The sequence below is a fragment of the Macaca fascicularis genome, chromosome 1, assembly GCF_037993035.2.
Source record: "Macaca fascicularis isolate 582-1 chromosome 1, T2T-MFA8v1.1".
Lineage (NCBI taxonomy): Eukaryota > Metazoa > Chordata > Mammalia > Primates > Cercopithecidae > Macaca > Macaca fascicularis.
In genome coordinates this window covers 145,535,677-145,563,043 of record NC_088375.1, presented here as the reverse complement: position 1 = coordinate 145,563,043, position 27,367 = coordinate 145,535,677, and the positions used below count along the sequence as shown (strand labels likewise).

Sequence of the window (27,367 nt, the reverse complement as noted above, 5' to 3'; positions counted from 1 at the left end):
CTTCAGCCCTATCCTAGGACCATAGTAAATCCCCGAATAAGAGCATGGGACTGAATATACAGAAGGGTGGTACCTATGAGAGAAAAAAAATCTACCTGGAACAGAAACTGCTTGATATCTCATTGGAAAATGCATCCAAGTTACACAATATCTCTCTTGAGTCCTTGTGTGTGATTTCAAATATAGGATTTAGTTAAAGATCATATTAAAAGTTAGTACTATAAATAAGCATGAGTTGAATTGCTCTGTAGGTAAAACATTGACCTCATACTTAACCTTTACTTTGCAATCTTTATGGTTCAAGAAAAATGTATGCATCATGATTTTGAGTTAAGTTTAATGGCAGTTGTTTGACACTCTGAAGTTGCTCATTCAACTTGTTTCTTGGGGAGAGGGAGCTGGACAGGCAAATTTTGTTCCTTGTACTTTTAGAGTATGTGACACATTGGTTGCTGTGATTTGCTTCTCATCTGGATATCCCGTATCTCTTTCTGAAGCCTCTGGCTCTCATTCTTGAATCCCTCCTTGAGAAGGCGTTCCTGTTCCTAGAAGGGAAAGTGGAGACTAAGTCTATCCAGCTTAACACATTTCCACCAAATTAGTTTCCCTTTTGGTACTTATATTGATCCTTCAAGAATTTTTGACACTTGCTTTTGAAATGCTTTCTTCCCTTAATTTTCATTCTATCACTCTCTTCTGAGTCTCCTATATCTGCAATAATTTTTCTATGAATTTTTAGCTTCAAAAATGTTGTTGTCCTACAGTTTCTAAAATATTAGTGACCCAGCATTTCATTCCTTGGTCCCTTCACCCTTCACACACATGCAACACAGTCTTTTGGAAAAACCATAACTTTCTCTTGTTCTTTTTTGTTGTTGTTGTTCATTTCTGACCTATACAGTATGGACTCTTACATGTATATCTAGGAAGGTATGAAAGATAGGTGATTTCCAATTGGTAGGTTACTACATAACTCAAGAGTAGGGCAAGTGTTTGATCATGGAATTTAGTACCAGTCTCCAAAATTCAGAGGTAACAGAAATAAACTGAGGAGATCAGGGCTTACAGTGGCCCATAGGGTATTTCTGGGCAAACATAAATGTGGAAAAGAGCCCAGAGAAGAAGAAAGAATTGGCACCATCGGCACTTAACCAGTGTGCTTAAGTGGGTAGATGGTTAGGGAATCTTTCTTTCTTTCTTTTTCTTTTGAGATGGAATTTCACTCTTGTTGCCCAAGCTGGAGTGCAATGGCGCCATCTCAGCTCACTGCAGCCTCCGTCTCCCGGGTTCAAGCGATTCTCCTGCCTCAGCCTCCTGCGTAGCTGGGATTACAGGCAGGCGCCACCATGCCCAGCTAATTTTGTATTTTTAATAGAGATGGGGTTTCTCCATGTTGGTCAGGCTGGTCTTGAACTCCCGAGCTGAGGTGATCCGCCCCCCTCAGCCTCCCTAAGTGCTAGGATTACAGGTGTGAGCCACTGCACCTGACCTGGTTAGGGAATCTTTGTACTCATAACAGTGCTTTCAGACATAAAGTCATAGCAGGCATGACAGAAACAAAATCCCTATGGATCCCTCTCAGTAGGAAAGACGGGCTAGATATTTCTCCAGGTACTCTGATGCAGAAAAGTTACTTATTGCTCATGAAATTATAATTACTTCATTTAGCAAATGAGAAACTAATAGTTCCTCTGCCATTAGAGGAAAATTTGATCACATAATGTAAAATACTTGTGCAGTGCCTAGCAATGTTTGTTGGTGATAGCATAATAAAGAATTCCATGTGATTGTAGCCTGCAAGTAAACAGTCTTTACTAACCAGAGATGACTGGCATAAAAACAGTTAGGGAATGAAAAACGTAGTAGTGTCTGGGCTAGAAAGTTTTTTGGGAGGCATTAGGTTCTCAGCTTTACACTTCGTTTTCAATAGGGGGCACTGGAAGAGAAAATTGAGATGATGCTATTGAATACCTGAAGTTTAAGAGCGAGGGTCTTCTCTTGCTCTGCCATTAACTGGGCCCTGTCCCTCTCCATCTTCTCAGTCAATTGTTTCACATGTTCCTGATAACTCTTCTCTTTCTGTTCCATCATCTGCTCATTCTTCTTTTGTATTTCCTCCAACATTTTCTTTGCAGCTTCTGCAGATTCAGCCTTTATACGTTCCACTGTGGAAGAAAAATAAACAGAAAAAAATATGAATATTCAATTGTAGGTGTTCCCTTTTCCTTTCCCTCTTTTTTGTTTGTCTTATCCTTACATCATTGATAAAACTTCTTGTAATTTTGCCCTGGGTAACCAGAAAACCAATGATCATACAGATTAGTTAAGAAAACTCTCATAAAACTATGAATGATACTTGCCATTCTTTCTCTACAATAATAATTTCAGGTGGACCAATATTGCTAACTAACATTTTGAGGGCTTTCCAACCATGTAGAGTGTTTTCAGCTGTTCTCACCTTCAATCGCTTTTTCCTTTTCTGAGAGTGACTGGTCCGTCTGTAGAAGTGCGTCAGCCACATCCTCCTTGGACTCCAAGTATTTTTTCAGCACCTCTTCGGCCTGGTTATACAGAGAGAGGTAGAATGAAGAAAGAGTGATGATGGGTCAGAGCAAAACCCTGCAATACATCTGTTAATTCAATTTAATTTTAGCACTCATGTAACAATTCACTTTATAATTCCAATAGTATTTCAGATTTAGTAGGTTTGAAATGCAACTCTGGATCTCCCTTCAAACCTATTCCTTCCCAATGACCCCAATTTTAGTAATTAATAACTCTGTTCATCTAACTGTATCCCGGATATCTTTCTTGTCTCACATATCCTGTAAACAATCATCTGCAAATTATGTTAGCTTTAGCTTCAAAATACAGCCAGAACCCATCACTTGTCACCTGCTTCATCCAAACACCCTAGTCCAAGACAGCATCACCTCCAGCCTGGACAATTGTTAAAGTATCTGGTCTCTCTGCTTCCACTCTTTTTTCTCTACAGTCCGTTCTCCTCAGAGCAGCCAGAGATTTGCTATATTATTTAAAGAAAAATCTTACCATTCGTATACTCAAAGCCCTCTATTAACTTTCTAGTTCATCAAAAAATGTTTCAAACTTCTTTCACTGGACTTCAACATACTCCCCTGTCTGGCTTCTGGTATCTGACCACTCCTCTGAACGTATCTGTCACCAGTCGCTCCTTGGTTCACCACCAGGCAGCACATTAGCTTTCTTGCTATTCCTAGGACACAAGCCAATTTATTTATCTGGATCATTTCTGTTATTGAAAGTTCTTTTTTCCTAGAGTCCATTTGGCTCACTCTTTAACTTCTTTGAAGATTCTGCTGAAACTTGACCTCATCTGAGAGGCCTTCAGTAAGAACATATATATAAAATTGGTGCACTTTTCCTTCCTCTTCTATACCTGTATCCTGCTTTTTCTTCAGAGTGTTTTTTGTCACTGTGACAGGGACTGCTAGAGTCGTTCTAAATTTCTGTTCTCCTCTGTGTACTTTGTAACAGACTGTGATTTTTTTTTTTTTTTTTCCAGCTGGGCAGGTCATGATAAAATACTGTCTTTTCTTTTCTTTTTCTCTTTTTATTCTTTTTGAGACGGAGTCTCGCTCTGTCACCTGGGCTGGAGTGCAATGGCGTGATCATGGCTCATTGTAACCTCTGCCTTCCGGGTTCAAGTGATTCTCCTGCCTCAGCCTCCTGAGTAGCTGGAATTACAGGTGTGCACCACCATGCCTGGCTAATTTTTGTATTTTTTTAGTAGAGACGGGGTTTCACCATGTTGGCCAGGCTGGTCTTGAACTCCTGACCTCAGGTGATCTACCCACCTCGGCCTCCCGAAGTGCTGGGAATATAGGTGTGAGCCACCGCACCAGGCCAATACTCTCTTTTCTACTCAACCTCCCTTATAGCTGAGGTGCCCATATGGCCAGACTAAATTCTGGCCAATAACATATACTCAGAAGTATTATATAGTACATCTTGAAAATCTCTTTAAAGAAAGTTGACCCTTTTACTCTTTTGTTTTTCCTCTTTTACCCCATCTATAATGTGGAACCAAAGGCTGAATTTCTATGAGCCATCTCAGAGCAGAAATTGACCTTGAAGATCGAGGCCATACGCTAAGGGGCTGAAGCAGAACAAGGGATCTAGATGAATGTGAAGTCATCATAGCAGCATTCAGCTCTCTCTTCCTGATTTCTCACATACATACAAGAAAGAAAGAAACTTCTACCTTTTAAAGCCACTGTTGTTTTTCATTTTGAGTAACATATAGCCAAAGCTAATTCTAACTGATGTAACCTGAGTGTACCAGCATAGAAGAATTGCTAAAAGCATAGAAGAATTGCTAAGAGAATAGATTCTGCTACCTGCACTTGCATCCAAGCTGTATCATTCATTATTTGTGTGATATTGGTAAGTCCTTGCACTTCCCTGACCCCGGGCTGCAAAGCTTGTGGCTCCAAAAGAGAACCTTTCCTTCCTCTGGAGGAGAGGAAAGAGAAGAGTGGGAGGGACTTTGTCTTGCATCTTGCATACCAGCTCAGCCACAGCAGGACAGGGTGTCAGTTGGAGTCACAAGGACCCCGTTCCAGGCCCTCCTGGATGACATTTCTAGACACACCCTAGGCCAAGGGTAATCTGCTACTTTGAAGAGAAGGATCCAGCCCTGGCAGGATCCATCACCTGCTAATTGAAGAGCCTTTGCACCCTGAATAACCAGCAGCAATACCCAGGTAATATGTTGAGGGCCTTGAGAGAGACTCTGAGACTTGCTGCTTCAGGTGAGACTGAAACACATTCTCAGCCATAGTGGCTATGGGGCGAGACTCCTCCTGCTTCAGAAAAGTAGAGGGAAAAGTACGGGGGGCAGTGTTTGCACTTTAGGTAGCAGCTCATCTGCATGGGGGATAGAGCACCAGGCAGGCTCTCAGGGTACCTGATTCCAGGACTTTAATCTTGGATGGTATTTCTGGACCTGCTCTGAGCCAGACAGGAGCCCTCTGTTCTGAAGGGAGAGTCCCAGGCCAGGCAGTATTTACCACAAGCTGATGAAAAAGCCCTTGGGTCTTAAGACAATATTGGTGGTAGTCTGACAGTACTCTCCATGGGCCTGTGGTGGCTGTGGCCATGGGGTGAGGCTCTGCGCTGCCTTTGGAAAGGAGAGGGAAGAGTGGCAAGGACTGTGTCTTGTGGCTTGAGTGCCAGCTCAGCTGCAGTACAATAGGACACCAGGTAGATTTCTAAGGTTTTTGACTGTAGTCATTGGTCCAGATGACATCTCCAGACATCTCTGGACATGCCAGGGGCCTGAGGAAACTCACTGCCCTGAAGGGAAGGACACAGGCCTGGCTGGCTTTGCCACCTGCCGATTGTAGAGTCGCAGGTTCTTGAGTGAATGTAAGTGGTAGTCAGGGAGTTACGATAGCAGGCCTCAGGAAGGACCCAGTGTTGTGCTGGCTTCAGGTCTGACCTAGCACAGTGCTAGTTGTGGTGGCCACGGGGGTGCCTGTGTCACTTCACACCGAGCTCCATTTGGCTCAGAACAGAGAGAGAAAGACTTAATTTGTTCGGGAGAAAGTAAGAGAAGAGAACAAGACTCTGCCTAGTACACCAGAAAATTCTGGATCTTGCCCAAGACCATCAAGGCAGTACCTCTAGGAGTCTGTAAGAATCACAGTATTACTGGACTTGGGGCGCCCCCATAGCAGATACAGCTTAGATCATGATACCTAAGTCCTTTTGAATATCCGGAAAGCCTTCCCCAAAGGACAGGTACAAATAAGCACAGACTGTGAAGATTACAATAAATACCTAACTCTTCAATGACCAGACACAGATGAACAAGTATCAAGACCATCCAGGAACATGACCTCTCCAAATGGACTACATAAGGCATCAGGGACAAATTCTGGAGAGACAGATATGTCACCTTTCAGGCAGAGAATTCAAAATAGTTGTTGTATTAGTCCATTCTCACACTGAAAAAGACGTAGGTAATTTATAAAGGAAAAGAGGTTTATTGGATTCACAGTTCCATGTGGCTGGGGAGGTCTCATAATCATGGTAGAAGGTGAAAGGCATGTCTTACATGGTGGCAGACAAGGGAGAATGAGAGCCAAGTGAAAGGGGCTTCCCCCTTTATAAAACCATCAGGTCTCATGAGACTTATTCACTACCACAAGAACAGTATGGGGAAAACTACCCCTATGATTTAATGATCTCCCACCAGGTCCCTCCCACAGCACATGAGAATTATGGGAGCTACAATTCAAGATGAGATTTGGGTGGGGACACTGCCAAACCATATCACTCTGCCCCTGGTCCCTCCCACCAGATTCCTCCCACAGCACATAGGAATTATGGGAGCTATAACTGAAGATAAGATTCGGTTGCAGAAACAGCCAAACCATGTCATTCTGCCCCTGGTCCCTCCCAAATCTCATGTCCTCACATTTCAAAGCCAATCATGCCTTCCCAACAGTCCCCCAAAGCCTTAACTCATTTCAGCATTAACTTTAAAGTCCACAGTCCAAAGTCTCATCTGAGACAAGGCAAATCCCTTCTGCCTATGAGCCTGTCAAATCAAAACCAAGTTAACCACTTTGTAGATACAATGGGAGTTATAGGCATTGGATAAATATACCCCTTCCAAAAGGCAGAAATTGGCCAAAACAAAGAGCCTAAAGGCCCCATGCAAGTCCAAAATCCAGCAACGCAGTCAAATCTTAAAGTTCCAAAATGATCTCCTTTGACTCTATGATTCATATCCATTTCACACTGATGAAAGAGGCAGATTCCCACGGTCTTGGGGAGCTCTGCCTCTGTGGCTTTGTGGGGTATAGCCCCTTCCTGGCTGATTTCATGGAATGGCATTGAGTGTGTGCAGCTCTTCCAGGCACATAATGCAAGTTGTTGGTGGATCTACCATTCCGGGGTCTGGAGGATGGTGGCCCTCTTCTCACAGCTCCACTAGGCAGTGCACCAGTGGGGCCTCTGTGTCGGGGCTTCAACCCCACATCTCCCTTCTGCACTGCCCTAGCAGAAGTTCTCCATGTGGGGCCCACCCCTGCAGCAAACTTCTTCCTTGACATCCAGCCATTTTCACACTTCCTCTGAAATAGAGGTGGAGATTCCCAAACCTCAATTCTTGACTTCTGTGCACTCGCAGGCTCAACACCATGTGGAAGCTGCCAAGGCTTGGGGCTTGTACCCTCTGAAGCCATGGCTGGAACTGTACCTTGGCCCCTTTTAGCCACGGCTGGAGTGGCTGGGACACAGGGCACCAAGTCCCTAGACTGCACATAGCAGAGAGGCCATGGGCCTGGCCCACAAAACCATTTTTCCCTCTTAGGCCACTTGGCTTGTGATGGGAGAGGCTGCCATGAAGACCTCGGACATTCCCTGGAGACATTTTCCCCATTGCCTTGGTGATTAACATTCAGCTCCTTGTACTTATGCAAATTTCTGCAGCTGGCTTGAATTTCTCCTCAGAAAATGAGTTTTTCTTTTCTATTGCATTGTCAGACTGCAAATTTTCTGAACTTCTATGCTCTGCTTCTTTTTTAAAAATAGAATGCTTTCAACAGTACCCAAGTCACCTCTTAAATGCTTTGATGCTTAGAAATTTCTTCCATCAGATACTCTAAATCACCTCTCTCAAGTTCAAAATTCCACAAATCTCTGGGGCAGGGACAAAATGCTGCCAGTCTCTTTGGTAAAGCATAACGAAAGTCACCTTTGCTCCAGTTGCCAATGAGTTCCTCATCTCAATCTAAGACTGCCTCAGCCTGGATTTCACTGTCAGCATTTTGGTCAAAGTCATTTAACAAGTCTCTAGGAAGTTCCAAACTTTCCCACATTTTCCTGTCTTCTTCTGAGCCTTCAAACTGTTCGAACCTCTGCCTGTTACCCAGTTCTAAAGTTGCTTCCACATTTTTGGGTATCTTCACAGCAGTGCCCCACTCTACCGATACCAATTTACTGTATTAGTCTCTTTTCACACTGCTGATAAAGACATACCTAAGACTGGGTAATTTATAAAGTAAATGTAACATGGTTTCATGTGGCTGGGGAGGCCTCATAATCATGCCAGAAAGTGAAAGACACGTCTTACATGGTGGCAGACAAGGGAGAATGAGAGCCAAGCAGAAGGGTTTTTCCTTATAAAACTATCAGATCTTGTGAGACTTATTCCTGACCACAAGAACAGTATGGGGGGAAACTGCCCCCATGATTCAATTATCTCCCACCAGTTCCCTCCCACAACACAGGGGAATATGGGTTACAATTCAAGATGAGATTTGGGTGGGGATACAGTCAAACCATATCAGTTGTTTTGAGAAAACTCAAAGAAATTCAAGATAACACAGAGAAGAAATTCATAATTCTATCAGATAAATTTAAAAAACAGATTGAAATAGTTTAAAAGAACCAAGGTAGAAATTCTAGAGCTGAAAAATGCAATTGGTATAGTGAAGAATGCATCAGTCTTTTAATAGCAGAATTCATCAAGCAGAAGAAAGAATTAGTGAACTTGAAGGCAGGCTATTTTTAGAGGATACAAAAGAAAAATAATAAAAAAATGAAGCACACCTATAGGATCTAGACAATAGCCTTGAAAGGACTAATCTACGAGTTATTGACCTTGAAGAGAAGGTAGAGAAAGAGATAAAGGTAGAAAGTTATTCAAAGGAATAATAACAGAGAATTTCTCAAATCTAGAGAAAAACATCAATATCCAAGTACAAGAAGGATATAGAATATAAAGTAGATTTAATCCAAAGAAGGGTTTAACCTCAAGGCATTTAATAATAAAACACCCAAAGGTCAAGGATAAAGAAAGGATCCTAAAAGTAGAAGAGAAAAGGGACAAATAACATACAATGGAACTCTAATATGTTTGGCAACAGAGTTTTCAGTGGAAAACTTACAGGCCAGGACAGAGTGGCATGACATATTTCAAGTGCTGAAGGAAAAAATCCTTTTACCCTAGAATGGTATAGCAGGTGAAAATATGCTTCAAACAAGAAGGAGAAATAAAGACTTTCCTACAGAAATGAAAGCTGAGTGATTTCATTGACACCAGACCTGTCCTACAAGAAATGCAAAAGGGAGTACTTCAGTCATAAGAAAAGGACATTAACAAGCAATAAGAAAACATCTGAAAGTCAAGACTCACTGATAATAGTAAGTACACAGAAAAACACAGAATAATATAACACTGTAACTGTGGCATGCAAATTCCTTTTATCTTGAGTAAAAAAACTAAGGGATAAACCAATCAAAATTAATAATTAATATACCTTTTAAAACATACACAATACAATAAAATATAAATAGAAAACAAAGTTGCAAAGTGGGGATATGAAGTTAAAGTGTAGAATTTTAATTCATTTTTTGCTTGTTTGTCTGTTTATGCAAATAGTGTTAACTTGTTATCAGCTTAAAAAAATGGGCTATAAGATGGTATTTGCAAGCCTCCTGGTGACCTCAAACCAAAACACATACAACAGATACACAAAAAATAAAAAGCAAGAAACTAAATCACATCAGCAGAGAAAATCAATTTCACTAAAAGGAAGACAGGAAGGAATAAAACAAGGAGGAGAAGACCACAAAACAACCAGAAAACAAATAACAAAACATTACTTATCAATAGTAATGTTGAATGTAAATAGACTAAACTCTCCAATCAAAAGACACAGACTGGCTGAATGGATTAAAAAAAACAAAGATCCAATGATTTGTTGCCTACCTCACCTACAAAGACATACATAGACTGAAAATAAAGGAATGGAAAAAGATATTCTATGCCAATGGAAACCAAAAGTAGCAGGAGTATTCAGTCATACTTAGACAAAATAGATTACAGGACAAAAACCATAAGAAGAGACAAAGAAGGTCAGTGTATAATGATAGAAAGGTCAATTCAGAATGAAGATATGACAAATTTAAATATATGTGCACCCAATACTGCAGGACCCAGATATGTAAAGGAAATATCATTAGAGCTAAGGAAAGAGACTCCAATACAATAATACCTGGAGACTTCAACATCCCACTTTCAATATTGGATAGATCTTCCAAACATAAAATCAACAAGAAAACATTGAATTTAATCCGCACTATAGACCAAATGGACCTACTAGATATTTACAGAACATTTCATCTAGTGGCTGCAGAATACACATTCTTTTCCTCAGCACATGGATGATTCTCAAGGATATCCCATATGTTAGGTCATAAAACAAGTCTTATAACATTCAGAAAAACTGAAATGATATCAAGCATCTTCTCTGACCACAATGAAATAAAACTAGAAATCAATAATAAGCGGAATTTTGAAAAGTATACAAGCACATGGAAATTAAACCATATGTTCCAGAACAACCAGTGGGTAAATGAAGAAATTAAGAAGAAAATTGAAAAATGTCCTAAAACAAATGCTAATGGAAATTCGACATACCTAAACCTATGGAATATAGCAAAAGGAGTACTAAGAGGAAGATTGTGACTATAATTGCCAACATAAAAAAGAAAAACTTCAAGTAAACAAGCTAATAATGCATCTTAAATAACTAGAAAAGCAAGAGCAAATCAAACCCAAAGTTAGTAGAAGAAAATAAATAATAAAGATCAGAGCAGAAATAAATGAAATTGAAATTAAAAAACAATACAGAACATCAATGAAACAAAAGTTTTTTGAAAAGTGTTTTGGTTCTTTCAAAAAGTTAGACAAAATTGACAAACTTTTAGCCAGACTAATAAAAGAAGAGAGAAGTCCCAATAAAAATCAGAGATGAAAAAGAAGACATTACGACTGACACCAAAAAAACTCAAAGCATCACTAGTAATTACAATGAGCAACTATATTGCAATAAATTGGAAAATCTAGAATAAATGGATACATTTCTAGCAACATACACTCTACCAAGATTGAATCTTGAAGAAATTCAAAACCTGAACAGACCACTAACAAGTAACAATACTGACATCATAACAAAACGTTTTCCAGTACAGAAAAAGCACAGAACCTGATGGCTTCACTGCTGATTTCTACCAAACATATAAAGAAGAACTAATATCAATCCTACTCAAATCATTCTGAAAAATAGAGGAGAGAAGACTTCCAAACTCATTCTATGAAGACAGTATTACCCTGATACCAAAACCAGACAAAGACAAATCTTAAATAACTAAAAGTAGAATTACCATTTGATCCAGCAATCCCACCACTGGGTATCTACCCAGAGGAAAATAAGTCATTACACAAAAAAGATACTTGCACACACATGCATGTTTATAGCAGCATGATTCACAATTGTAAAAATGTGGAATGAGCCCAAACGCCCATCAATTAATGAGTGGATAAAAAATTGTTTTGTATATATATAAAACATATAATACACACACATACACACACTATGGAATACTACTCAGCCATAAAAAGGAAAAAAAAAACAATGACATCCATAGCAACCCGGATAGAATTGGAGACTATTATTCTAAGTGAAGTAACTCAGGAATGGAAAACCAAACATCCTATGTTCTAACACATAAATTGGAGATAAGCTATTATATGAGGCCACAAAGGCATAAGAATGATACAATGGACTTTGGGGACTTGTGGGAAAGGGTGGGAGGGGGGCGAGGGATAAAAGACTACACGTTGGGTATAGTGTACACCAAAATCTCAGAAATCACCACTAAAGAACTTATTCATGTAACCTGTTCCCCAAAAACCTATTGAAATGAAATAATTTTAAAAACTCTACAATGTCTCTAATGAAAATTGATGCAAAAATCCTCAGTAAAGTACTAGCAAACCAAATTCAACAATACATTAAAAGGATCACTCATCATGACCAAGTGGGATTCATCCCTGGGGTGCTCAACATATGCAAATCAATCAATGTGTTAAATTCTATCAACAGAATGGACAAAAACCATATGATCATTTCAATTGATGCTGAAAAAGCATTTGATAAAATTCAATATCCTTTCATTAATAAAACATTTAAAAAACTGGGTATAGGTGGAACATACCTCAACATAATGAATTCCATATATGACAATCTCACAGCTGTTATCACACTGAATGGGAAGAATAACAAAAATACTTTCCTCTAACATCTGGAATACATCAAAGATGCCCACATTTACTATTGTTATTTGCCACACTATTGGAAGTACTAGCGAGAGCAATCAGTAAAGAGAAAGAAATAAAGGGCATCCAAATTGGAAATAAAGAAGACAAACTATTCTTTATTGCAGATGATATCTTATATTTGGAAAAATCTAAAGATTCCACACCAAAAAAACTATTAGAACTGATAAACAAAAATAAGATCCTGTTATTTGCAAGAACATGGAACTGGAGGTCATTATGCTAAATGAAATAAGCCAGGCACAGAAAGAAAACCATCTCATGTTCTCACTTATTTGTAGGATTTGAAAATCAAAACAATTGAATTCATGAAGATAGAGAGTAGAAGGATGGTTGTCAGAGACTGAGAGGGGTAGTGGGATGGTGTGGGGAGGGAGGTGGGAATGGTTAACAGGTAAAAACAAGTAGAAAGAATGAATAAAATCAAGTATAGCACAACATACTTGATAGCATAAAACTTGGTGGCACAAAAGGGTGACTAATAATTTTTGTCACCCTTTTGTCAACAATAATTTAATTGCACACTTTAAGATAACTAAAAAAGTATAACTGGATTGTTTGTAACACAAAGGATAAATACCTGGGTCGACAAATACCTCATTTTCCATGATGTGATTATTGTGCATTTCATACTTATATCAAAACATCTCATGTACCCGTCAGTATATACACCTACTATGTACCCACAAAAGTAAAAAAATAAAAAAAATACAAATTTGGGATATTAGTAATACATATTTTATAGAATTGCTCTGAGTATTAAATGAATTAGGCTCTCAGCACAGCTCCTGGAACACAGTAAGTGCAACATAAATGTTAACTGTTATTATTATTTGTTTATAAGCTATAATTTGCTAATTGCCTGTGTGTACTTTGACAGGGATTGGTCTTTTTTTAACTGCTGTATCTCCAGCAACTTGACAAGTTCCTGGCATACAGTTAGGTCAAAATAAATAATTGTTGAAGGCCTAGATGAATAAATAAATGAATCAGTTTAATAAACCTTTTTTGAGGGTTACATCTGTGCTTCTGAGGAGGAATTCCTATTATGGTGGGCTCTCTTATTGAATGAATCAGTAAATGGAAAAATGAAAGGCAGAGCCCGTAGGCACCAGTCACAGTGCCATTTACCTTCTTCCCAGTAGGCTTTAAAAGCACCCCCTCAGCGAGTTCCAAGAAATGGTACCCACTGTGTAGTTTACCTGTATCCCCTTCCTTGGCACCTGGTAGTACTTCTTCTTCAGCTCCTGCTGCTTCTGAATAAAGAGACGGTAACCTCCTGGTTTAGAAAATGTTCCCTGCTTGACATCTTCTTCTAAAGGGCCAAATATATCCTGAAGTAAAGCCATGCAACAATCTGATGATGCTTTGGAATTCTGCTTACAAAAGTCATCTTGCCTTGCTTCCAACTGGGCCTGTGAAGTGACAAAACAGCACAGATGTTTCAATAAAGCCATGAGGAGGATGTTAACTATGTAGAGACTGGAAAATGCTTCTCCTGCAGAAATTGTGGCCTCTAAATAGAGCCATGCTCCTCACCTTGCTGTTAGATCCTAGAATATCCCTAAGTTGTGCTTATTGCAGAAATTGATCTGCTTCTCTGTTTGTGATTTCCTAAAGCTCCTGTCTCCTAGTTTTCCTGCTTCAGAGAATGATTCTCAAAGCACATACACATTTCATATGAAACTTTTATCTTTCCAAGTCTCTCATTTCAGGAATAGTTCTGAGCACAAACACTGGAGTCAGGCAGCCTGCCTAGAGTTCCCAGATCCACTACACTGTGGCTTGTGACACTCAATCCTTGTGAACCGAGGATTCCTCGTCTGTATAGCAGAGGAGCAATACCCATCACATAGGTTTCTCTTCAGGGTTATATGAGGCGATGTAAACTATTAAGCCCAGGGACTTTTTAGAAGTGCTCAGTAAGGAGTACATGATTATTTAGTACATTCTTTAATATGAGAATATTTTTGTGTATTTTCTCAACATAGGGCTAATGAAAGTAATGAAGATTGTACCGTAGGTATTTTCAGTATTTATAAAGTCTCATAGAACAGCACATTTATCTACATTAAATCACTCAACATAACTTAACTACGAAGCTTTCTCTTTCCTCCTTAGGTTGGAAGGGTGACAATTGCTGACATCGGCTATCTAGCTTCACCAGAACCTCCGAATGTAGCAATGTATCATTTATAAGATGGCGCCTTCCTAGCTAGGGAAAGGACTTCCACTTGTGAAGTGGCGATTCTGCATGCAAAAATACTCTGTTCACTTGGAATGAGGCAGATGTTAAAAGCTGTTTTCAATTAAAAAAAATTTCTCTAATAAAATTTATATAATTAATTTCTCTTTTTTGGCTTTCTGAATATTTTACCATTGGCTCACATTTAACAAAACAACAAATTATTAGGGTTATTTAAAAATAATTTAGTCCCCACTGATAATTACCAGGGAACATAAAGGCAATGTAATTTTTAATTTAAAAGGACAAAATAAGTTAAAATAGTCTTTAATAATGCAGTTGTACAATCTACTTACTTTCTTAAAATATGGGACCCAGATAGGAAAAACTAACAAAAGCAAATTTTTGTAAAAAATTAGGTATCATTTTTTTAAAGGTCTAAGTCTTTTTTTTTTTTTTTTTTTTTTTGAGACGGAGTCTTGCTCTGTCACCCAGGCTGGAGTGCAGTGGCCAGATCTCGGCTCACTGCAAGCTCTGCCACCCGGGTTCACGCCATTCTCCTACCTCAGCCTCCCAAGTAGCTGGGACTACAGGCGCCCGCCACCTCGCCCGGCTAGTTTTTTGTATTTTTTAGTAGAGATGGGGTTTCACCGTGTTAGTCAGGATGGTCTCGATCTCCTGACCTCGTGATCCGCCTGTCTCGGCCTCCCAAAGGTCTAAGTCTTTTAATAATTATTTCAAATATGTACATATAACTGAGTGTAACTATTTTGGGGTCTAGAAAGAATTATTTTCCCAAGAAGGGCCCATATTTTTCTGCCTCTCATGACCTAGAACACCAAATATACCCCTAATTTCCTCTGGAATGTTTGGTCCACATCCTTGAAAGAGTTCTTCATGAAGACTTCAATGGCCTCTCTCTCACTGTCCCTGTGCAGGTCCAGCAGCTCCTGGAGGGTTTCCGTGGGCAGCTGCACCTTCTGGCCCATCTGTTGTTCATAGTGTGCAATAGCCTTTTCCACTGCGGCTGAGTTCTCTATCTGGGCCAAGGCCAGGACTGCGTTCTCCATGCAGGGCAGATCCCCACTGCTGATGGCATTGACATAGGTCAGCACCAGGCTCTCTAGACCTGCAAAAGGGAATTTTTTAAAAAATGTGACTATCAGTTGGTGGGACAGAGTATTTTGCGTGCTTTTCAAGTGAGTTTCACAAATAATAGTTTTACATAAGTTTTGGATAAAGAATAGTAATGGAATAATTTGTTAACCCGAGTCACAGAGGGAATTGAAGTTGCTCTTTCCTATTTCCTTCACCTAAAAGGAAGACACTGAAATGAATAAGTTAGGATATTTTGGGGCTGAGATAATAGGTCAATGTGTTTTCTTACCTTTCTTTTCTCTCACCTCTCCCTTTATTCCCTTTCTCTCTTCACTCCTAATTTATGAAAAAAGTCAATGAGAAAACTTAGCCTTTTTATTTTTATTAATTTTAGTGGTGCAGACCACTAGTCTGTTGTCTGGCTTAAGGTAAACATGTCTTCTTAGATATTCTCTTGTCAGAACTACAGATAGGGTAATCAACTCATTGAGTTTGCCAGGGCTTTGCTGGGTGTAGCAATGACAGTCTCACATGCCAGGAAAACCTCATCTTAGGCAAACTGGAGTGGTTGGTCACACAATAAGAGCTGATTCTTTTTGACTCCATCCTGTACCTTCTCATCTCTCTGTAGTTTTAAGTACTATATGTATGGATAGCTGGTGTATTTCGTTTCCTGCTTTGACATTTCTTTTAGGCTTTGGATTAAAAATAAGTTTTGCACCTTATTTTTAATGCCTATTTTATATCTCTTACTGCATAAATCAGAAGAAACTCAATATTAAATAATCTAAATGTAAAAACTTCATCCACTCTGAAAAACTATTTCTCCTCCTGATACTACTATCTCACTAAATAACACAGCCATTCAAGCAATTGCTAAATTTGAAACTCTGGAGACAGGCGTGGCATTTCCTTCTTATTCCTCTCATAAATCCATATTCCCTCTATCAATGGGTCTTTTGGATTTAATATCCAAAGTATGTTTGGATCTTGTCAATTTTTACCATTTTCACTGCCATAATCTGAGACTCACCCAATGTCCATTTATTGCTCAACCACTGGAAATAGCATCCATCTCTCATTCCCTCCCTTTCACCACTCCAACAAATTATCTACAAAATATTCCAAAAGATATGTATAAACATAAGTTAGATAACCTTACCTCACTGCCAAAAATTCTTCAAGATCTTCCCTAGACCTTAGACAAACTCTAATCTCCTCAAAGTCCTCTGCCAGTCCTTTCAAGACCTGACCCCTTTATACCTCTCCAATTAGGACACCACTCTTATTCAGTCTCCTCTTGTTCCAAACACCTGTCTTTCTTCTATTTTCATTAAAAAAATTGAGATGGAATTCTGTCCTGTCACCCAAGCTGAAGTGCAGGGCATGATCATAGCTAACCATAGCCTTGAACTCCTGTGCTCACACTGGGCCCTCCTGCCTCAGCCTCCTGAGTAGCCAGGACTCCGGGCAAGTACCACTGCACTTGGCTGATTTTTAATTTTTTCATAATGATGAAGTCTTGCTATTTTGCCCAGGCTGGTCGTAAACTCCCAGGCTCAAGGAATTCTCCCACCTTGGTCTCCCAAAGTGCTGGGATTACAGGCATGAGCCTCCTGTGTTCTATTTTCTTGAAGTTGTAAAGTTCTTTCCTGCCCTGGGCATTTCCACATTACATTATTTGTTGTAAAGTTATTCCTCTATGTGCTTTGGTTAGCTCTTAATCATTTATTTTATATACATATAAAGTGTATATATGTATTTGAGACAGAGTCTCACTCTGTCTCCCAGGATGGAGTGCGGTGGTGCAGTCTCAGCTCACTGCAACCTCTGCCTCCCAGGCTCAAGTGATCCTTCAGACTCAGCCACCTGAGTAGCTGGGATTACAGGTGTGAGCCACTATGCCTGATTAATTTTTGTGGTTTTAGTGGTGACAGGGTTTCACCATTTTGCCCAGGTTGGTCTCAAACACCTGAGCTCAAAGTGATTCACCCACCTCAGCCTCCCAAAGTGCTGGGATTACAGGCATTAGCCACAGTGCCCTGCCAACTCAATCATTTTTAAATTCTCATCTTACATGTGACTTTCACAGATGAGCACTCTCTCACACTCTAAATTATATCTCCCTGTCTCTCCCTTTACTCTTTCATAGCAGCCTATTATTTTTATGCATTGTGTTAATCACTATTTATATTATACTTTTTTTTTTTTTTTTTTTTTTTTTTTTTTTTTTTTTTACTTTTTACAAAAGTATCTTTCGCTCCTATTATGCTGGAATGAGGATAAAAGTCACATTTCTTTTATCCATCATTATACCCAGTGGTTGGTACATTACATTACAGACATTCCCTAAATATTTTAGAATTGCTGAACAAGAGAATTGTACTGCAATTAGTAGCAAAGTCTCACTTACATACAGTATTTGCTTTTTTCTTTGTTGCTCAGTATATATATCCTGGATGTTTATTTGATAAAGAGGGAGCTGAGAAGCTGGTGGAGAAGTTTACCACAGCAGAATTCAATTCTAGTTCTTTTCTTTTTTTCTCCTTGCAAGGAATATGAGATGATACTATAGTTTTAGTATTCATGTAAAATTTATATTATGATTTTCATGGTGTATTTTCCTTGCCATCAATAGACTATGCATTTGTCAGAAGTGACCCTTATGCTTTCCATTTTATCCTCTACAATGGGCAGAAGGAGAAAGTCCAGGTAGGAAGTGGGTAGAGAAAGTGACTCACGAGGCCCATTGACTGGAATGCCACCTGAAAGAGTCTTGACATTGGAATGGCTGAGGATGTAGGAACAAAATTCTGCAACTTGTTCTATGAAATCAGGGTTCAGCTCTTCCTCCTTTAGCTGCTCCAGGCGAGCAAGGTACTTCTTCTGAGCGGGCCAATCGAAGATGAAGCACTTCCTGTTGGGGAAGAACTTTCGGATGCACAACCGAGGATCATTAAAGCTTTTACTTTTTTTATCAGTACCTACAGGAATGAAAATTAGAGGTAGTAAAACTTCACATTAATTACTTCAAATATGATCTTTCAATTTTATAATTTTCACAAAGCCTATGTAAGGAGGAAATTAATTAGGAAGAAGAAATAAAAAATTAAAGGGGTAGAGAAAGGAAAGTCTCCAAGAAGAGGTAGGTAATGCAATTTAAAATTGATTCCAACTGATATAGTCAAGCAATGTCTCCATTTCCTCTAGCAGAACAGTCAGGAAAATACAGTTCAAAATTTTAATTTTTAGCACTACACATAAATGGTTATTTTGATATTATTTTCTCTCTATTTATTACCCAACCAACCATCAGACCCACTAACCTTGTCTTAGCTTTAGTGAAAGCTCCAGGTAGTCATCGGCAGTGATGGGTTCTCCATCTACTTCCAGTTCCAAGGTGAAATCTCTGAGAGTCCACACAAATGCTGGAAAAAAACTCACAAAGTCAGCTGAGTCTTCTACAGAATTGTTACCAGGTGAGGAGTTTGCCTTGATTCGATCTGTCAGCTCTGTCACATAGCTGAGACGCTAAATTAAGAAAACTACAGAAAATGCCACTTTTTATACTACATTTTATCCTAATGCTTACCTAAAATAATTTGGTTTCTTTTTATTAGCTCATTCATTCATTCACAAACATTTATTTACAGAAGTCATTCACTCACAAACATTTATTGAGCACCTACTATGAACCAAGCACTGTCCTAGGGACTAAAAATGGTGTAATGAATGAGACAATGCTACCATTAGAGAGCTTACATTCTAATCATGGAGACAAACAATGAACCAGTAAACAAAAATATAATAAATTATCAGGTATTGATAACAATTGTCTTGAAGGAAAATGAACTGGGCAACTAGCTCCTAGTGTATTTTTAGAAACTAGCAACCAAAAGACACTCATCTAACACTCTAGTGTCTCCCAAATCTGCCAATAAGGAAGGCAGAGAATAACTGTGTGTATCTGCATGTGGTGCTGGTTTATGTAGTTTTCCAGGTAAATTATCTCTGACATTGTAGTTGAGCAACGATCTGAATGAATTGAAGAAACCAGTCATGTACAAATCCATTGGAGAAACATTGCAGACAGAGATCACAGACCCTGCAAGCCCCTTAGATAGGAAATCACTGAGTGTGTGAAACATATATCAAGAAATCCAGTGTGGTAGGGCAGAAGGTTAAAATAAGTAGAGGTTGGGATGTGCAAGCTCTGTAAACCAAAGTAAGAAGTTTGAAATTTAATAGAAAGTTAATGGGAACGCATTGGTGGGTTTTAAGTGAAGAGAGGATATAGTATGATGTTTTTTAAAATCATACTGGCTGGCATTGCATCTGCGAGTCAAGTGCACATGCAAAATAAAACAAGCAAACAAACAAAACTGAAACAAAAAACAATTAGGTAGTTGAAAAGATAACCAAGACGAGAGGCAATGGAAACTTAGAGTTATCATGGAGAAAGTAGTGAGAATTGGCTAGTCTAGAGAAATAACTTTAATAGTGGAGCTGAAGGAATTCGATGATTAATAATTTCCAAAACATAAGAAAGGGAATCATCCAAGATGATTCCTAAGCTTTTGATCTGAGCACTTCTGTGAATGATGTGGGAATTTGTTGTGATTGGAAAGACTGGGAAGGAGTTGTTTTGGACAGGAAAATTAAGTTTTGTTCTGTATATTTTAGGCTCGAGATGTCTCTTACACATCTGAATGGAGATGTCGCATCAGAAGCTGGATACAAAAGTTTGAATTTGCTCATGCTTGGGAATACAGATTTGATGGTGATTAACATATTGGTGCTACTGAAAGCCTTGAAGCTGGATGTGATCATCTGGGGACTGAAAGTAGAAAAAGAAAAGAGGCACAAGAACTTGAGAGTTATAATATTTAGAGGCTAAAAGGAGAAAGAGTATGGAGTAAAGTAATCTGAAAAATTAGGAAGGTGAAAAATTAGGAAACTGTGGTATTCTAATAGGAACCAATTCCAAGTGAAACAAGCATTTCAGAAACGTGGAAGGGATCAAATTTATGAAATTCTCCTAGAGAAAAAAAAGGCTTATGGAGGATTGGAAGATCAAATGAGGTGAGAACTGTGCATTACGTATAGGAATATGAAGGTGATCTTGATGAAATCTAATTCAGTATAATGCTTGAAACTAAGCTAATGGAAATGGTGAGGTCATTGATAATGAACTAGGTTAAGTAATGTGTGAGAGTGGAGAATAACAATAAGAGTGGAGAGTTCCAATAAGGTGATGGAACTGAGTACACCAGGGTGTTAAATAGTTGTCTATTGGTTGCTATTCTCTAAAAAGACACCAGGAGCTAAAATCTTTAATGAATGAAGGATGTATTTATTGGAACATTGCTAGATAATTGCAACAAAGCATAGTGGTGTTGTCTGAGGGCATATGTATCAAAGAAGATTCTCTTTTTAATGGTAAAGGAATGAGAAAGTGTCCATAACTCTAATATGGAACAAGGAGGATACCTAACTCATCTCTTACACTTACGATATGCAAGGTATGGGATAAAAAATAGTCATCACATAAGACCACTGGAGAGGTCTGTAGGAGAAATAGTATCTATAGTGTATAGCTAGGTATCAGAAGGCAACACTTAGAGCAGATGATAAGAATATAGAGAGTTACAAAAGTGAGACAATGAATTCTAGAGGGCATTGAGGGTTTGGACAGGGATAGGAGATTAAGTCAGATAGAAGATATACAGAGTCTTGGGTGGCTGAGTGTCTAAGGATACATGTAACTGGGAAGACTTGAAGTTCTGGTGGAGATTGAGATAGAATGAGATGTTCAGCATAATGAGATTTATTAAAGAGAGGACTTATGAATTCTTCAGTACCTGTCTGTCTGCCTCTGTACTTGGTGAAAAAATCAAGCTGTTATTTTCTAGGTTTAGTGCTGTTCTGTACCACAAAAAAGGATACTGCAGTTGGTCCATGGCCTGCTGGTTGATGGTTCCCATGCTATTGTACACGAAGGTGCTGCTCAGGAGGACAGCCAGGGCGAAGATCCAGGAGTCATTCTCATTGTCACCCTGTTAAGTCATTGTAGAAGCCACACAGAAGAGTGACTAGAAGAATGTATAATCAATTCAGATAGCTGAAGACTGACTGAACTCCAGTTCTGTGTCTCATTAGTTGTGAAAACTTAGGTAACTCACTTCCTTATGTAGTATTTTTTTTCCACCTGTAGAATAAATTTTATTTATGATGTATAATTTAAGGTATTATATATAAATGTATGTGTCAGTGGGAAACACATGAGCACTTGGTAGCAGAAGCTATTTTGATCAGCTACTAAAATTCAAACTGGTATCCTAAACTTAGTTTATGACCCTATTCCATTTCCATGGCACATCATGGTAACACATTTTTTACACAGTAGTTAAAATAAGCTCCTCTAATAAGAACTTTCTATGTCTAAGATTTATGAGTAGTAATATATTATCCTTAATGAACAAAGATGTTATTAGATTTTACACTTTGCTTCTCTTTCTACTGGTGCTCCTGTGGATGTGAACGTTTTTACTACCTTTATGGGATCCCGCTGTAAAAAGTCAGACATGTTTGTAAAATGTCTACTGAAGTTTATAAACACCTTCAGCAGCCTCACCAAAACATTTTACTATAATATGAAAGAAAATGACTGAAAACATCGTTAGCCATTATTTCATAGGTTTACCCATAATTAATCAATTGAACTTACTGTGCACTCTGAATGCTTATACCACATAAATTTAAAAAATAATATATTAATGTAATTAACTAGAGTCCTAAATCCAGGAGTAGGAGTGATAGTGCAAAGAGGGTTATTGACCTGACCTGGTTTATGTAGATTTTAATCGACCTAAGTGAAATTTTTAAAATATTTATTTTTTTTACCTTCTCTATATCTCCCAGGCCCTCAGTGTCGAGCAGAACTAGGGTGTGTTCTGGCTTCTTGGGATGAGGCACACACCACATCCAGATTCCCTTGGTGTGAGACCTCACTGTGGAGCCCAGAGAGAAGCCTGCAAAAGAAGGAGAGGATAAAAGGGAAAAGCGATTACTTAGTAGGTGTTTCTGGAAATTGAGATAATAGTTAACATAATTGAAGTTAAAAGAGATAAAAGAAAATACAACTGGCATGAATCTTAATTACAATCCTGGAAATAGGAAAATTAGATATCTAATACACACTGAAACATTCATTTTTTCTTAAAGTTCATTGAAAGCTTGCTGTCACTACATGAGAACTTTAATAAATGTTTTATAAGTCATTATTATAGAAGTTAATTTTCTTTATTAACATTGTATTCCTTCCAGAAAGGGACACTTATACTCTTAAGTATAGAATAAAAGTAAAGTGGGAAGAAAGAGTCAGTTGACTGTAATCCTCCAAATTCAGTGTAAAGAGCCCATTAACGGACTGCAAGTTAGCTTTCAACATTCATTCTCGTCTCTAACTTTTTATTCTCACATCCCTAGGCTGGATGTTCTCAGTGTGTATGGACAGAAGGGGCTTAGAGCTTTCCTGGTGTCACTCACCGTTTTTCTTCCCAGCCAGCTTGTTCATCAGGTAGGATTTTCCTGTGCGATAGAGGCCCACAATTGCCACCACCACCACAGGCTGCGTAATTGCAGATAGGATCTTCAGAGCTTCTGGATTCACCACCAGCTGCCCTTTAGTGTTATCAATGAGGCTCACTGGGCCCGGCAAATTGATCTCTGGAGCCATGTCCAGGGTGTTGTTCCCTTGTGTGCAAGGAAAAAGATGAAATGGAAAGCAATTTTTAGGTAGCTAGCTATACTGAACTTTACAATATGGATTAAATTTTTGTTTTCTAGGCTTGAACTTTTTTTCATATACATTTTTTAAAGCCCGGTTTCTCTTTAAGTCTGTCTTACAAATTGGTCCACTGGCTTTCTTTAAAAATAACTTTATTTTGAAATAGACTTACAGAAAAGATGTACAACGGGTATGGAAAGTTCCCATATATCATTTCCCCTAATGTTAAAATTTTACATAACCATAGAACAAGGATTTTAACATTGATACAATGATAACTAATCTCATTGATACAATGATAACTAATCTACACTCCTTATTCACATTCCACCAGTTTCCCACTAATGTCCTTCTGCTCCATGATCCAGTCCAGGATTCCTCATTGCATTTAGTCATTATGTTTCTGTATTTTCCTTGAATCTTTGATGGTTCCTTATTCTTTCCTTGTCTTTCATGTCCTTGACATTTTAGAAGTTGACTGGCCTATGATTTTGTAGAATATCCCTCAGTTTGGGTTTTTTGATGTTTCCTCGTTGATTGAAGTTAGGCATTTTTTTTTGCAAATGTCACAGAAGTGATGTTCTGCCATTTTCAGTGTCTTGTATTAAGGGATTCATGATGTTGACATGACTTTTTCTGGTGCTGTGACCTTAACTTTGATCACTTGGTTAAGGTGTTCTCTGCCAGATTTCTCTACCACAAAGTATTATGTACCATTTTGTCACTAAAAAGTACCATTTGGAGAGACAGTTGGAAGTCTATGCAAATAAAGTTTCATCATACTTTCATAATTTTTTCAGTCACGATTTTTAGCATCCATTGATAATTCTTGCTTATAACTTACTGTGATGTTTGACTAAAGGTAATTTTCTATTCTCATCATTCCTTCTACATTTATTAGAGTTCTAATGTGAGCAAGAACTTCCCTTTCTCCTCTATTTATATTATTTACTTATTTAATCATTTAGTTGTATCAGTGTAGACCTATAGATGTTTATTTTATCATTATGGGTAACACTTTACTATCGCTATTTATCTCGTTGCTCAACTCGTCCCAGATTAGTTCACTGAGAGCTCCTTCAAGCTAGAGCCCAGGTTCTTTGGACATGCTTCCATCATAGTTTCAGTGCTTCTTCCCTTCTGGCATTACAATATATGCCAGGCTTATCTAATATTGTTTCTGATTCAGCCTTAGAATCAACCATTTCTCCCAAGGGCTCTGGTTGCTTTCATTGGATAATGGTACATAGATACCAAGATTATCACACTAGGTGTAGTCATTACTTCTAGGCCCTCTCAGGGGGAAAGTTAAGAAATCTGTTTGTATACTGGCACATGAAAACACACATCTACATTTATTTCTCATCTTTCCATTTCTATATATAAGCTTGAGTTTCTTCTGATATTTCTAATTCCAATTCAACAAAACAAAATGTATTCATGCTTTCCCCTTGTTTTTAAAACATTTTCTCTGAGTATGTCATTATACATAATAAATTCAGTTATTTGCTCAATTCTAGTCCATATAATTGGTTTTAAAGTTGCTAACTCATATAAGTCTTCGAACGATAAATTTGCTAACTAGAGTGCATTATTAGTTAACAGTTCTTCTTGTCTTTGGTCTTACACATACAGTCAAAACACTGTATTCCAAAGTTTCTTAGACTACCTTTTCTTTCTCTGTTCTCTTTGGTGCGGTTAAATTATTTATTTGTAAACTAGTTAGGTTCATTTGTTGGTTGATTTTAAGTATGTATTTATTTTGAGTATACGAAATATCATAGTGCTGAAAGTCAGAGCTTTACAACAAGCTGTAGTCAGAGAAGTGTCACTTTCCTTCATCCCATTCCAGCTGTCTTTCTATTCTTTCCACTTCATGCCCACTTATCCTCCATAGATATCCAATCTTGTTAGTTTCTAGTTTACCTTTCTTGGACATTCTTTTCATTAATGAGCATAGACATGTATATTTTCTTATTCACATTTTCTAACATAAAGATCACATCATATAGAAATATGGGAATCTCTTCATATCAGTTCATAGGAAGATTTCTCAATTCTTTTCACAGGCATCTACTCCATTTATGTGGACATACCACAATTTATTCAACTATTCTTTTAGGTGTAGACATTTAGATTGTTTCTAATATTTAGCAATTACAAACAGTGCTACAATGAAAACCTCTGCTAACTTTGTGAGTGTGTATTTTTATATTGCTATAGGAGTTACTTTAGGATAGTGTCCTATAAGTGAGATTTCTGGGTCAAAAGGTAAGAGCATTGTATTTTGTTGATATTGCCAAGTTCCTCTCCAGAAGGAGGTACAAAGGTTGAATTCCCACTAGATCATCTTGTATCTCATTGTTCAGAAAAAGAATTTTTTTCTAGATATGTCACATTTTCTGAATTAATTACAAAATTTTCTTTGGAAACTTTTCACTTTCACATTTAGATCTTTGGACTGAGCAAAGCTGAGCTCGCTGAGCTCACGTACACAGTAATAGGAACCTTTACCTGGGGAATCCTGTGTCATACATATCTCCACACTTTGAAACACAGATACCATTCTAACCCAGCCTTGCTCCTGATTTCTTCCAAGCCCCTCTGTGGACAGGGTTTGGTCAGATTGTGGGACTCAGGTTACCCAATGGCTTCTTCCTGTCACTATACAGGAAGCCCTTTGAGCTACAGCAGGACATCACAGGTTCTTAATATTTGCTGTGAATCAGCATTCACCTGTTATTCACTCAAGCTTGATATCTCAAATCTAACATGTAGAAAATCTGTTGATTTTTTACTCAATTATGTTACCAGATTTTAACCTGTCTGTGTTTTAAGATTGATTCTTTATTACTTGCATGTATATCAGTTTGCATATTGCTTTCAATTATTTCAGGTAATGAGGCCAGCATCAGGAAACATTCTCTGATGAACCAGGGCTTGTTTTTTTCTGACTTCTGTTTCATGTAAAGCAGTATATACACAATTGTAGGAAAAGCCTGTTTAACCAGGCCTTGGTAATTTGACAATTTTGTAAATTTAAAATGAGCGACAAGCCTTCCTGTAGTAAATCTTAATTTGTGTTTTTGCCTTGAATATCTTAATCCCTGTTACTTAAAATGATCATGATATAAAATTTATAATTTCTTTAATGTGCCATCATAGACCGTAAGCATTACAGCTTTCCTTCTTCTATAATAAAGAGTGCTTTGTTTATAACATGGAGTTGATTACTTCTGACTTGCTCTGATGAAGGCTTATATCTCATTATCTGTTTCCCCTCTCTTCAGGGGACAGTGGCAAAAAAGCTATTTATTTTTCTGTGATCAGGACTCGTTTTATCTTACAGCAATGGCCCATAGAGACTTCTGGCAAGACTTCTGTTTCATTTTATAGCATGATGTATATATACCACCTTAAAATGGAAATCAATCAACGACTGACTCAGAAAAGTAGCTGCACAAAGATTGTATAAGCTCCCTAATTATGATAACTTGTTCCCTCTCTTTGCAGATCCCGAGTTGCCTACCTGCATTTACCTAGAGCCATAAAAGTGGCAATAATGAATGTGATGGAGCCCTAACTTTATTAAGCAGATGCTAATAATGATAAAGTTAGTTTAAGATGGTGTCAAGAAAGAAAGAACAATTTAAAAACATTCCTGTCTCTCTATGTAGGCTCCACCTCTGCTGGAGCCTATTTCACAGCAGGAGCAGAGGGCACTAAGGAACCTGCAGCCACTTGATAGGGCCAGGATTTTATGTGGACTTATGTCCCACAGCTGGCTCAGCTGCGGCCTATTGTGGCAATGGTCAGTTTAGATAAAACTGATGAACCCTGGTAAATATTTTCCCATCCCTGCCCCAGTCTTACCCGGATCAGAGATCCTTTAGCGTTGGAAAGAAGGTTGTTTCAATGTGAAAGTCGAATTCTTTTCCCCCTCTCTTTTCTTCTGAGTTTGGCTGCACTGCTTTCTCCCTCTTTTTTCTCTCACAGTAACTGTGGACTTTTACTTTACCCCTCCGATGTCCTGGGGCTTCCCAGGTTTTCTTCAGAGACCTGAAGGGAGACAAGGAAAAGAGGTAACCTCTGCAAAGAAATGGGCTAATATGAAACT

General features: G+C 38.3%; 2 protein-coding genes across 22 annotated transcripts in view; one reads left to right on the top strand and one right to left on the bottom strand.

The window, feature by feature from the left end:
* Positions 1 to 27,367, top strand: part of LOC141407713 (uncharacterized) — a 198,551-nt gene that overhangs the window by 132,210 nt on the left and 38,974 nt on the right. For 3 of the 20 annotated variants that reach the window (XR_012417959.1, XR_012417997.1, XR_012418006.1), the window contains 3 exons: positions 18,855 to 18,940; positions 20,145 to 20,543; positions 21,374 to 21,700. The exons of 12 other annotated variants lie outside the window; for them this stretch is intronic. The gene's annotated coding sequence lies outside the window, so the exon portion shown is untranslated. Of the gene's footprint in view, positions 1 to 18,854; positions 18,941 to 20,144; positions 21,319 to 21,373; positions 21,701 to 27,246 lie in introns of those variants that run through there. 5 more of the 20 variants (XR_012417958.1, XR_012417961.1, XR_012417998.1 and 2 more) reach the window with 2 other exon arrangements.
* GBP2 (guanylate binding protein 2) lies at positions 321 to 27,367 on the bottom strand. Of its 2 annotated transcripts, XM_005542798.4 has the most exons (11): positions 27,124 to 27,367; positions 23,010 to 23,216; positions 22,365 to 22,492; positions 21,408 to 21,517; positions 18,788 to 18,984; positions 18,203 to 18,445; positions 15,212 to 15,492; positions 13,381 to 13,593; positions 2,459 to 2,561; positions 1,972 to 2,165; positions 321 to 545 (listed from the first exon to the last, which is right to left on the bottom strand). In XM_005542798.4, exons 2-11 carry the CDS (start codon positions 23,197 to 23,199, stop codon positions 429 to 431), a joined length of 1,776 nt encoding a protein of 591 aa, XP_005542855.3. In that variant the 5' UTR covers positions 23,200 to 23,216; positions 27,124 to 27,367; the 3' UTR covers positions 321 to 428. The 2 variants fall into 2 exon arrangements, with proteins under 2 accessions (XP_005542855.3, XP_073858268.1); XM_074002167.1 differs by lacking the exons at positions 18,203 to 18,445; positions 18,788 to 18,984; positions 21,408 to 21,517; ... (1 more) ...; positions 23,010 to 23,216; positions 27,124 to 27,367 and adding an exon at positions 16,495 to 16,677.

What these genes read in the sequence shown, in the direction of transcription:
- GBP2 (XM_005542798.4), bottom strand. Translation starts at nt 23,199, where the DNA reads ATGGCTCCAGAGATCAATTTGCCGGGCCCAGTGAGCCTCATTGATAAC. An exon ending in GCCTGGGAGATATAGAGAAG is followed by an intron (nt 21,518 to 22,364) that starts GTAAAAAAAATA and finishes ATGACTTAACAG; the next exon opens with GGTGACAATGAGAATGACTC. An exon ending in TTCACTAAAGCTAAGACAAG is followed by an intron (nt 18,446 to 18,787) that starts GTTAGTGGGTCT and finishes TCATTCCTGTAG; the next exon opens with GTACTGATAAAAAAAGTAAA.